Raw genomic sequence first — 11873 nt, 5'->3', positions numbered from 1 at the left:
AAGTGAAGTGAAAGTCAAGAGTAAAAGTGATGTAGCTGAAAGGTAGAGGGAGGGTGCTTGGCTGAGGAGACCCCGCAGCGCCACCCCGATTTTGAGTGAGGAGGGACATGCGGGGTAATACTTCTGGGGACCCTCCACCAATGTCTGTACATCCTTCAAATGTCCCAGCCTCTTCCCAGCACAGGGCGGAGTTTCGGGGTGAAACAAAGCACCTGGGTTCATACCCAGGCCCCAGAGATGTCGCTGCCACCTTTACTGCTGCTGCTGCTGCCGCTCCTGATCCTGGACCCTGCAGGGGCCTCGCTGATCAGGTACTGGGGACCCCACGCCATCCCTGGGATGACATTCCCCCTCTTGCCCTTCATATCTAGAGCTCCCCAGTTCAGTGGCTCCCAAACCTGGCACCCCTGGTTCATGACTCCTATCTTGTGGGTCCCCAGATCTGCCACTGGGCTCAGCCCTGAGGACAGCACCCCACATCAGCTAAGACGCAGTCCTTATAGTACTAGATCCTCCAACCCCAGACTCCTGATTGGGCCCATCTCCCCGCTTTCCAGATCTGGAGGACCCTGCCATTCCCCCCTTATGCACTGACCATCTGGTACTGGGGTCTCCACACTTGGGGCCCTATTCTCCGCACAGATCTTAGAGACTCAGATTGTGGCGTTTAACCTGACGCCTTCAGAGTCACATCTTTAGGTCTCAAGAAACTCATTTTGGGGTAACCCAATTATCTCCCCTTCCGGTTTCTTACAAAAGCTGGGATACAGACCAGAGATGCAGGCGGGGGAGGGTGTGTGTGTGTGTGTGTGTGTGTATTCACCAGAGACAGAGTGGGGAACAGAACAGGCAGACTGACTGAAGTACACTGCCAAGGGGAGCGGCAGGCAAGTCAGGAGAGGTCTGCTGCGCCATGTGGGTTGCTCCCTGGCCGGCTGGGGATTGAACTCCTGCTGCAGAGGCTGCGGATTGCTTCATAGTGCAGTGTTTAACCCCTTGTGCCACCAGGGAGGCCCCACCCCTTGAAGCTCTTGATAGGAGGAAGGGGGCACTCTCCCAGGAAGCCTTTTCCCCACTTACATTCCTGACTTCTCAAGGACTGAGTCAGGTGGGGTTGAGGTGACCAAGGAGCCGGGCTCCGGGAAGTGACAACAGCCAGGTCCAACCTGGCTGCAACCTGCTTTTGACATGTGACTTCTCGTGGCCATTTCCTGGGTCATTGCAAAGCTCTGACACCCCAAGTGTTGTCTCAAGAACAAATTACCAGTGAATGTGTTAGATGCAAATTCTCAGGCTCTCTCCCAGACCCACTCAAATGGAAACTAAGAGAGTTGAATGTTGTTTTTTTTATTTTTTTTTTTAATTTTTTTTTTATAGAGGCATGTTTATTTATTTATTTGTTTGTTGGTTTGTTTTGTTCATACATGCACTGGGTATAGTCAGAAGCGCGGGAGGGTGAGAGAATTCACCAGAGCCAGAGCAGGGAGCAGAGCAGGCAGAAGGACCGAAGTACACTGCTGAGGGGAGCAGCGGGCGGCAGGAGAGGTCTGCGCGCCATGTGGGACCCTCCTCTGGTGGCCGGGGAGCAGCCGGGGATCGAACCGGCGTCGCAGAGGCTGCGGGCAGCTTCGCAACCCAGCGCTCAACCGCTGTGCCACCGGGGAGGCCCGAATGTTGTTTTTTTTAAAGGTTTATTTATTTATGCATACAAGAACTGGGGTACAGGCCAGAGGTACAGGGGGCTAAGAGGATTCACCAGAAACAGAGTGGGGAACAGAACAGGCAGAGTGACTGAAATACACTGCTGAGGGGAGCAGCAGGTGAGTCAAGAGAGGTCTGCTGCGCCATGTGGGTAGCTCCCTGGGGGTTTGAGGAGGCTAGATTTTCTGTCATGGAAAAACTTGTGAATAATAGTTCCCTGGGGATAACTTATTTTACATTATTTTTATTTTTAAAGATTTATTTATTTATGCATACAAGAACTGGGGTACAGGCCAGAGCTGTGGGGGGGTAAGAGGAGTCACCAGAGACAGAGTGGGGAGCAAAACAGGCATTGGCGTTTCCAGGAAGGTGAGTCTAGCCGGGAATTCAGCAGTGACTGCGTAGGGCCCTGAGGTGCCCGATGGGTCATGTGCCCCGCTGGGGACGTCTGCACAGAGCGTGTCCCGGAAGGGTGGCTTCTGCCCGTCAGTATCCTCCTCCCCACAGGATCCGTCTTCACCGAGCCCACACTGGACAAGGGACCTTGAACCCACTGAGGGGATGGGGGAAGCCATCAGAGCCCCTGGGACTGGGCACCCCATCCCCTGGGGACAAGCCCTTCTCTGTGCCTCTCTCCAACTACATGAATGTGAGTCCCAGCCCACACAACCCTGCACAACCCACTGCCTCAACCCTCACATCCAGCTCCTCACTGACGCTGTGTTCTGTTTTGCCATCAGGCCCAGTATTACGGAGAAATCGGGCTCGGAACGCCCCCCCAGAACTTCACTGTGGTCTTCGACACTGGCTCGTCCAACCTCTGGGTCCCGTCCAGGAAATGCTACTTCACCCCGCCGTGCTGTGAGCTTCTGTGGGGAAGAACAGGCTGAGTGGGGCTAGGGCTAGATGAGGGGGGCTGGGGTGCTGGGGGGGCTTGAGGCAAGATGTGGGGGTGAGGCACAGTGAGGCACTGCCCTCTCTGACATGCCCCCACAGGTGAGAAGATCAGAGGGGTGGGAGATATTCCGCAGCTCCCCAGCCCCAGTGACACTTCCCTGACCTTCTGACCTAGGGTTCCACCGCCGCTTCAACTCCTCAGCCTCCAGCTCCTTCAAACCCAATGGGACCAAGTTTGCCTTGCAGTATGGAACTGGGCGGCTGAAGGGCTTCCTGAGTGAGGACAGGCTGACCGTGCGTGACCTCTGACCCCAGGAGGGCTTGGGCCTGGGAGAACCCCAAAGTCTGAGATAATCAGTTAGGGAGCTGGTTTGAGGAGGAGAGAATTCTAGGGACGCAGGAGGGGGAAGTGGATGAGGAGTGGAGCTTCACGTGGAGGGGTGGGGCTTCCCATGGAGGGGCGGGGCTTCAAACGGAGGGGCGGGGCTTCAAGCGGGGCGGACCTTCCTCTACAAAGGCGTGGGGCCGGGCTTCTCCAGGCAGGAGGCTCAGCTTCCCCTGCAGGGAGCATTGTTTCTGGACGCTGTCACCTGACGTTAGTGCTTTGGATTGGGAGAGCTCGCAGATAGGGGTGTCCTTCCAGAAGTAACGTTTGACTGTGTCCTTAGCTCGGAGGAGTCACAGCACAATCTGTGACCTTCGGGGAGGCTGTGTCGGAGCCCAGCCTGGTCTTCACTTTTGCTCGCTTTGATGGGATATTGGGCCTCGGCTTCCCCACTCTGGCTGTGGGAGGAGTTCGGCCGCCGCTGGACGTGCTGGTGGACCAGGGGCTCCTGGATAAGCCTGTCTTCTCCTTCTACCTCAAGAGGTACGGGGTGGGTCTGCCTTCCCGCGCCCCACTCCTTCGGAGGGTTCCACCTGACTTCGAGAAAGTCCGTTACCCCCCACCCTCCCCCCAATAATCCATGGAGGATGTCCCTCCTCCATTCGGGGAGTCACAGGGCTGTGTAAAGTGATGGGGTCTTAACAACAATTCATCTTACCCTCAAGGTGATCCAGTGAGTAGAGCTGTATGCTCCCCGAGTTTTTACAGATACACAATTGGTGTTAGTGGATTCTGCTTCTTCAGCTCAGCTCTCGACCAATTATATGTAAAATAGACTTTGTCAGCATCTTTTTATTTTTTCCCATTTTAAAAAAGGACAGGCTTATTAGCAATGGAAAGGACAAGATGTCAACGTGTGTATTTTTAATGTGCGCTGTGCGGGGGTGCTGATTCACATAGATTGGTCTTAATATCATCAACAGACTAAACATGTATTTTTAAAAATTATTTTTATTTATGCATACAAGAGCTGGGGTGTAGGCCAGAGATGGAGGGCGGGGGGGGGGTGAGAGGATTCACCAGAGACAGAGTGGGGAGAACAGGTGGATCCACTGAAATCCACTGCTGAGGGGAGCAGCGGGGAGACAGGAGAGGTCTGCTGTGCCATGTGGGTAGCTTCCTGGCCGTGGACTGAACTCGCGTTGCAGAGGCTGCGGATAGCTTCATAGTGCTGAGACTTAACACCTTGTACCACCAGGGAGGCCCTCTGAACACGTATTTTGGGGAAAAGGATCAGTGAACTTTTCAGAAGTGAATCTTTGACAAAAAAATGGATTCCTAGTTGATGCTAGGAATCACCCCACACAGGAAGCTCCTCCTGTGCTGAGGAAGCTGCTCTCCCAGTGTAAGAAACATGTCAAGCCCTGCTCACAGAGTGACATTGTGATGCATATGAGAGTCACCGTCCTTTAGATGCTCCCCGCTTGCACCTTAATGCAGTAAATGCCATCCCCCACCCAGCATTCGACTTCACAATCACCTCTTCATACACTGGCTACATTCCGTTTGGGAATACTCCTTGGGAGCCAGCCACAGCCTGGCTCCATAGACGAAGTCCTGCCCACATTTTAGGACACTCAAGCCCCAGCTGCTCCAGCCAGGAAGTCTCTGCTTTGCTACTGGAGGCCCTTCCCCTGCAGCACACCCTGTGCCAGTCAGCCGCTAGGAGGTCCAATGGCTCCCATTCCGGGCCCCCCCTCTTACTGGACTCAGCTCCCCACTCTGTGCAGGAAGTCAGGGTACTCAGGAGTCCCAGCCTTAGCAGATCCTACCCTCCTGTACCCTGAGAAGTGCCAGCCTTGTCTTCATTCCTACTCAGCCAATTCTGGAAATCAGATGCCTCAGAGCTTGGAGACACATTCAAGAAGTCTCAGCTGCTACCGGAAAGCCACGCATGACTACACAAAGACTTCCAGAGCCAGTGTACAAATCCCAACTGTCCACTTAAATTTCTCCAGCCAAATCAGAGTCTGTCACCACACCGGAAGGCCCCCCCCCCCATCCTAACTTCCTACCCTCTATCCCATTTCTTTTTACCTCACAGCTTGCTTCCAGTATCAACACCGGCCTCCCCACCCCAGATTCCCACATCCCATCTAGAGCACTTACCCACACCCCCCCACACACACATTGGCAGGAGGCCTTTCCTCAGCTTCTGCCTTGCTGGCAGGGGAACTCCAAGATGCTGACAGCACTGTGCCCTGCAGGGACCCCAAAGCTGCTGATGGAGGAGAGCTGGTTCTGGGCGGTTCAGACCCCACACACTACATCCCGCCCCTGACCTTCCTGCCTGTCACTGTCCCTGCCTACTGGCAGGTCCGCATGGAGGGGTGAGACGCCTCCTCTGGGCTGGGGGGTGGGGGCGGGTTCAGGCTGGCCCTGATCCCTGTGTCTGGGGGAGGGGCTGGGACTCGACTTCTGGTGGAGGATGGGCTTGGGGTCAGACACCTGAATGTGAGAAAGAAGCACTGGTGTCTGGACCCCCAGGTCTGAGGGAGGAGGCTGGCGGCCCTGGACTCCTGGGGTGCTGGCTCTGATGGCTGATGTCTTGCAATGACAGGGTGAAGGTGGGTGCAGAACTGACTGTTTGTGTCCAGGGCTGTGCTGCCATCCTGGACACAGGCACGTCCCTCATCACAGGACCCAGGGAGGAGATCTGGGCCCTGCACAAGGCCATAGGAGGAATTCCCTTTCTGGGTGGGCAGGTGAGGACCCTGTGTCTTATGGGTGTGGGCTGGGGAGGCTGATGGAGGTGTGATAGTGGAACTGGAGCAGGATGCTGGGGCCAGAGAGTGGTATCAGGCATCCTAGGATGGAAGGCACGAGAAGTGGTGACAGGCTGAGGTTGGAGGACACCGCTAGGGGTGTGCTCTGAGTGCTTGGATGGGAGGGGATGATGAGGCAGATTTCTCGGGACTGGCTGGGAGTGAGAAGCCTAGGGGTCTGGGGCTTCTGGAAAAGGTTCCAGGGACATTTAGGGACCAGCAATCTGCCCCGGAGGAGGGGAACCCTCCAGAGATGGAGCAGCTTAGCACTCAGGAGGCCCTGCAGTTTCTGGGGAGGGGCTGAGTCCTTCCAGGTGAATCTGTCCCTCCATTACTGGGCCCGTTGATGCTCCTGCGACAGTGAAGACTGAGCGTGGGCTGAAGGCCTACGTGTGGGCAGGGCCAGAGGTTGACAAGTCACTGAACATCCCTTTTCCTCAGTTTCCTCATGTCTGAAATAGAGGAACTAACACCACCACTAAGGTATGCTGTGAGGACTACTGGACTCATGCACTCACAGTGTGAGCAGTGCGGGGACGGCTGGGGTTGCTGCTGTCGCCCCTCCTTTCAAGAGTTAGACACTGTCGAACTCGTCACCGCTCCCTGGCCAGAGCCATCCCGCTGCTTTTCCAGGAAGCTACACTTTGGGGGTGTTATTCCTAGCAGTTTAATACTGTTTTCCAAGGTGCTTGGGAGTGATGGGATTGGAAGACACTGGACAGAGTGTCCCCAGCTCAGAAGGGCAGCTTCTGGCCACTCAGCTCCAGACAAGTATTGTCATGTAGCGAAAGCCAGTTCTGCCTGGCTGATTGGTGTACCTGAAAATAGTATTTCAAGCTCCTGGTTTGTAATCAACACTTGCGCTTCCTAAGTGTCAGGCATTCTTCCACGCTACTCATTTTTTTCTCACCCAATTCCCTATGAGGTCTATATTATGTTAGTCCACAGCTTCAGATTGGAAACTGAGGCACAGAGAGGTTAAGTTACTTGGCTGATGTTGCACAGCAGCAGACTCCATAGGATACAATCGGAGCATCTTGGTCTACAGTTGGTAATTAATTTTGAAAACAATTTCGACTCAGTTTAAGGCAAACTGAAGAACCTGTGGACCTACTGTGGCCTGTGGGCCACCAGTTCTTGATCTACTATTCAATAAAGAAGGGTTTGATGAAAGGAAGCCGAGGGCGGCGACACCCATCATGTGGGGGTGTAGGTGAGTGGGAGGCCAGAGGGCAGCAGAGCCTGAACACACGGCCCCGCGTACCCAGCTGCCCACTTTGGACAGCCTCATGGCACCTGGGAGGCTCTGAAGCGAGTGCGCAGGCCAGGAACCTGCCATCACCAATGTGCTCTTCTCCCTCAGTACTTCATCCCATGCTCGCTAATCCCAAAGCTCCCCACAGTGTCCTTCTTCCTCGGGGACGTCTGGTTTAACCTCACGGCCGAGGATTACGTCATCCAGGTAGGTGGGCATCAGGGTGCCTTCGGAGGGAAGCCATAAAATGCAGCTGCAGAGGTGGAGCTGGGGTGCACCCTGCTTAGGAGGGAGGAGGGCCACAGACACCCCTCCAGAGCCCGGGCAGGGTCTGGATCTCAGGCTCCCAGGCGCGAGGCGTCACGAGGGGGCGTGACACCCAGGGGGCGTCGTGTGTATTTGCAGATTGCACCGGTTGGCGCCTTCCTCTGCTTGTCAGGCTTCCAGGCTCTGGACGTTCCTCCGCCGGCGGGGCCCCTCTGGATCCTCGGCGATGTCTTCCTGGGCGCCTACGTGGCCGTGTTCGACCGCGGGAACTCGACGGGCGACGCCCGGGTGGGGCTGGCGCGAGCTCGCCCTTCCCCCGCGGGAGCGCCGGCGGGTGGGCTCGCGCAGGCGCAGTCCTCTAGTTGAGGTCCTGGCTAGGCGCATGCGCCCTGGGTGGTAGCAGTGCAAACCCCCCCCCCCGCCCCGCTACTAGTAAAATTGCGCTCTTTCCATTGAACATATCTGGGTTGCTTTTTTTTTTTAACGCGCACACTTTTGGGCGAGAAAAGGTTCTGTCCGCACGTCTGGAGTTAAGACACGGAGGCAAAGGTGATCACTTCCCTCCACGGCGCACACCGGCACGGGGCCGCACTAGCGACCGGGGAGCCCGCGCAGGCGCGCCGTCGTCACGACGCGGAGCATCACGGGCGTTGTAGTCCAGGCGGCGTTCACGCCCCGCTGGGGGCGGGCGTAGCCACAACATGCGTGGGAGGCGACAGGTCGCGACGCCAGCGACAGGTGGCTGTGGGGGGCGGCCGAAACCGTCAAGTGTTTTCCAACCCTTGTTCTAACGGAATAGGATATCATTCCTGCACACCTCGTCTCGAGTTCTTCCTCAACCCGTGGGATTTCTGGACCCCTGGGTCGGCCATAAAGGCGGGGCTTGAAGCCCCCGGGTAGGGGGGAGCCGTGCTGCCCCTCCTCCGGCGATGATGTCACTCCCCCCTCTGCAGCCTCCCGCTGTCCAGAGCTGCTGGGGTTGGGTCACCCCTCCCCCCACCGCCAGCCCCGGATTCCCCCAGCCCCGCCCCGCCTCGACTTGGGGTGAGTACGGGGTTGGGGGAGAAGGCTCAGGGTCCGGGGGCGGTAAAACAGCCTAGATCTCAATTTGGGAGTGGGAGATTCGGGAGACAGGGATCCAAAGATTACAGCGGAGGGACTCCCCTCAATAGCGAGCTTTGGGGGGAATATTGGTCAAGGTACTTGGAGATTCTGTGCAAGGATTGTAGGCAGAGTCCCCATATTTTTACCTTTAACTTTCATGTCATGGAGAGGCTTTTCCTGGGTTTGGGTCTGACAACAATGGGTGTGGAAGAACGAGGAAGGGGTCGTAGACGTCATGAGGAAGCCCCTTCCCCAATTCCAGGGCTTTGGGGTTGGGGGAGGGAGAATTGGGCATGGGTGCTGAAAAGGATGGAGATGGGAGTTTGGAGCTTTCAGGAATTTTGTGGTTTGAGGCCCTGGGAAAGGATAGATTGGGCAGGAGGAGGGATGAGAAAGGGTCTGAAAACATGGACAGAGGTTGGCTTCTTCCTCCTGGTGTCCCTGGCAGAAAACCAAGTCTACTTCTCCCTGGTCTATTTGCAGAGCTGGGTGTTCTGTCACCTTGCCTCTCTTGTCGCCCATGGGTGGAAAATTCAGGTTCACAGATCCCTCACATTCCCCAGTGGGGTCTGGAAGGGGCACAAGGAAGTGATGGCATCCAAATTTCCCAGGACCAGGCCCCATCCTATTACTCCTTGCTGGCTGCCCTCACCCTCCTCCCCAAGTCTCCAATCCTGAATCTCATCCCATAGTATCCACTATTCCAGCCTCCCCCTCCCAGCCCCCACTTTTGCTTCTATCTTTTGACCTCTGCAACAAATGCTGATGTGGTAATTTGATCCCCAGCTTGGCTGCTGTCAAAAGCACAAGAGAAAAGCAGAATGGAGGTGGGGGTGGAGGACACAAGGGGGGACAGTTCACTCTCTTACCCTAGTCCCTACTTCTGGACCCCAGTGCCACTCAATTCCTGCCCCAGCCTCCATCCACACCCTGGACTTGTCCAGACGCTTTAGTCAACCCAAACCCTCACCTCAGGATTCACTGCTTCTGCCTGGAGATACACCAGAATTGGGACAGAGAGGAATATGAAGTCCTGGTGTCTTTTTTCTGCCCTCCTGGTGCCCATCTGGGGCTTATGGACAGCGCGAGGACACTGGATCCAGAGCAGTGAGGGAGCCTGGGCCTGGGCAGTAAGGGCTACTACTTTCCTGGTCTGCAGGACAGGTCCCACTTCTGCAACTCTCTGCAGTGACGCAGCCTCCAGCCCTGGCCAGGATGAGAGTTAGAGGGGGTGAAGGGAGGGGGTGTGGAGAGCCTGAGAGAAAGGGAGAGAGAGTCAGAGAGGGACAGAGACCAAAGGACAGTGAGACGAGTCCCAAAGAAGTGGGGACGGGGCGCTCGAAAGAGGCGCACAGACTACTTAGAAGTGGGTGAAAAAGCCGGGGGGACTAGAGACCATGAAGAGACAGAGAGAAAGAGAAAGGGCAGAAAGAGAAAAGGCTGACAGAGTGGGGGAAGACCCCCAGATGAATGGGCAGAGACCCAGAGAGAGCAGGAACAGCTCCTGGGGGCGGGGAGTAGAGGACAGACACACACAGAGGAGGGACAGAGATGTTCAGGGGCAGAGACCCGAGAGAGAGTGGCAAAGAGCCGAGAAAAAGATACTGGGGCGAAGGAAGAAAGATTGGGATGGGGGGACTGAGGCTCAGCGGGAAGAGGAGCAAAGATTCAAAAGGGGCGCAGATTCCGAGGGCAATGGGACAGGCCCAGAGGGAGGGCCGAGACTTTGCAAAGAGGGGCAGAGACGGGGTGGGGTGGCGGGGGAGGACACGTCCTCAAAAGAGGGGAGAGAGACACCGGGACACAGACGGGGGCGGGGAGCGGGGTCGAGGGGGAGGTGCCGATACTAACCCGCCGCGCACCTGCAGAGGGAGGCGGCGGGCCAGGGAAGGTGCAGGGCCGGGACGCCCGCAGCCCTGACCCGCCCCCTTCGCTCCCACAGGCTCCGCCTCCTCCCGCCGCAGCCCGAGCCGCAGCCGCTGGCCCCGCCCCAGCCCCGCGCCTGCGCCCTGCGTCCCGGCGGCTAGCCCGGCCTCGGGGGCGGGGCCGGACCCGCTCCGGCCCTGTCCGCCAGGTTATGGCCCCGCCCCTTCGTTAGCCCCGCCCCAGCCAACTCTCCCCTCCCATTGGGCGTCCCTGAAACCCAATCCCGCCCCACTTCCCATTGGCCCCGCCTAGCTTCAGCCGGGCGGGCCCTCCCGCCTCCCTGCTCGCCCGTCCGCCCCTCCGCCGGGCCTCCGGCCTGCAGTTCCCCGTGATTTGGGCCCCGACCCCTGTCCCTCGCCTGTGGGAAGGGCTCGCGCTGCCCCCTAAGGCCCCGCCGGCCCTCCTGGCCCTCTCCCGGGTACTCTGGTCCCCAAGGGCTCCGCTCCAGGTCCACCCCCTCCTCGCGGCCCGCAGCACGGAACCCGGCGGGTGTCGCCTCTCCCGGTGGGCGCCTCCCTCGCTCCTCCAGCCTCTCCGCAGCCCGCCCCGCTGCCGCCCAGCTCGGCTGCTCTCAAGCCCGACCCTCCCTCAGTGTCGCCCCCCCCCCCGCCCAGTCAAGGTTTTCTGGAATTCGTGGCCCGCGCCCCCCCTCAGTCCCGGCCCCTCCAGCCTCACGCCCCGTCCCACGTCCCAGGCTCGTCCGCCAGGGCCTCGGCCCGGCTTCCCTCGCCTCCCCCGCGCCCTCCGCCCGTCTCCCGGGACTCGGTCTCTGTCCCCCTGACGCGTCCGCTTTCCGTCCGCCTAGTGCCGTTTCGCGCGAGTCCTCGAAGGTCCCCACTTCCAGTTCCCGCGCCTCGCCCGGCCCCGCCCCCCGCGCTCCCGGCCCAATCGGGGCCGCGCTCCTTTCCCGGGCCCGCCCCGTGTCAGGGCCGCCGCCTCGTGCGGGCTGCGCCGAGAGCGCGGCCCCGGCTCCTCCCGCCCCCCCGGGTCGGGCTCCGCTTGCCCGCGCCTTAGGGCCGGGCGGGGCTCGACTGTGTCGGATCAGGGCCAGCGCCCCTGCACTGTGGCCCCAGCCCTCCCCGCGCCCGTCACGGCCGGCCGGCGCGCCCTGGGGAGCGCAGACTCCACTCAGTGCCCGCGGAGCCTGTCCCGGCGCGGCCGCGCCCCCGGCCTCCTCGCGCGGCCGGGCCAGGCCAAGGGAGCGGCCCGCGCCGCCTCCTTTAACACCTAGCTCGGCCCCGCCCCTGTCTCGGAAAGAGCCAATCGGCGCGTTTCATCTGCGGCCCCGCCCCAGCCAGCCAGGCCCGTCCCAGCCCTTCTCCGCGCTTCCACCCCGCCCCAACTCCCCCGCGGCCAGTCGCGTCGGCTCGCCTCAGCGCGGCCCCGCCTCCTCCCTCCGTCGCCTCCTCCCGCCCAATCGCGCCCGGCGGTGCCCTGCGGCCCCGCCCCCTCCCGCCCCGCCCCTCCCGCCCCGCCCCCCGGCCAATGCTGAGCTCAGTCTGCGTCTCGTCCTTCCGCGGGCGCCAGGGGGCCGGCAAGCAGCAGCCGGCGCCGCCGCCGCAGCCGCCCGAGT

At 59.3% G+C, this 11873-nt stretch overlaps 1 protein-coding gene across 1 annotated transcript; it reads left to right on the top strand.

Annotated features, from left to right (window-relative positions):
• Positions 1 to 234: 234 nt before the first annotated feature.
• LOC119248679 (napsin-A-like) lies at positions 235 to 11531 on the top strand. The gene is made up of 12 exons (XM_054697519.1): positions 235 to 311; positions 2209 to 2350; positions 2442 to 2562; positions 2774 to 2892; positions 3267 to 3466; positions 5191 to 5313; positions 5544 to 5688; positions 7112 to 7210; positions 7409 to 7604; positions 10317 to 10467; positions 10553 to 10718; positions 11106 to 11531. Exons 1-12 carry the CDS (start codon positions 238 to 240, stop codon positions 11529 to 11531), a joined length of 1962 nt encoding a protein of 653 aa, XP_054553494.1. The 5' UTR covers positions 235 to 237.
• Positions 11532 to 11873: the final 342 nt, after the last annotated feature.

This window comes from Talpa occidentalis, unplaced genomic scaffold (genome assembly GCF_014898055.3).
Source record: "Talpa occidentalis isolate TD23 unplaced genomic scaffold, MPIMG_talOcc4v2.1 talOcc4.17, whole genome shotgun sequence".
Classification (NCBI taxonomy): Eukaryota; Metazoa; Chordata; class Mammalia; order Eulipotyphla; family Talpidae; genus Talpa; species Talpa occidentalis.
Note: the sequence above shows the minus strand (reverse complement) of the source record. Positions and strands in the feature narration are given on the sequence as shown.

Excerpts from the sequence above, each read along its gene's own strand:
- LOC119248679 (XM_054697519.1), top strand. The coding sequence starts at position 238 with ATGTCGCTGCCACCTTTACTGCTGCTGCTGCTGCCGCTCCTGATCCTG. Across the intron at positions 2,563-2,773 it reads CTACTTCACCCCGCCGTGCT|GGTTCCACCGCCGCTTCAAC; the intron begins GTGAGCTTCTGT and ends CTTCTGACCTAG. Across the intron at positions 2,893-3,266 it reads TGAGTGAGGACAGGCTGACC|CTCGGAGGAGTCACAGCACA; the intron begins GTGCGTGACCTC and ends CTGTGTCCTTAG.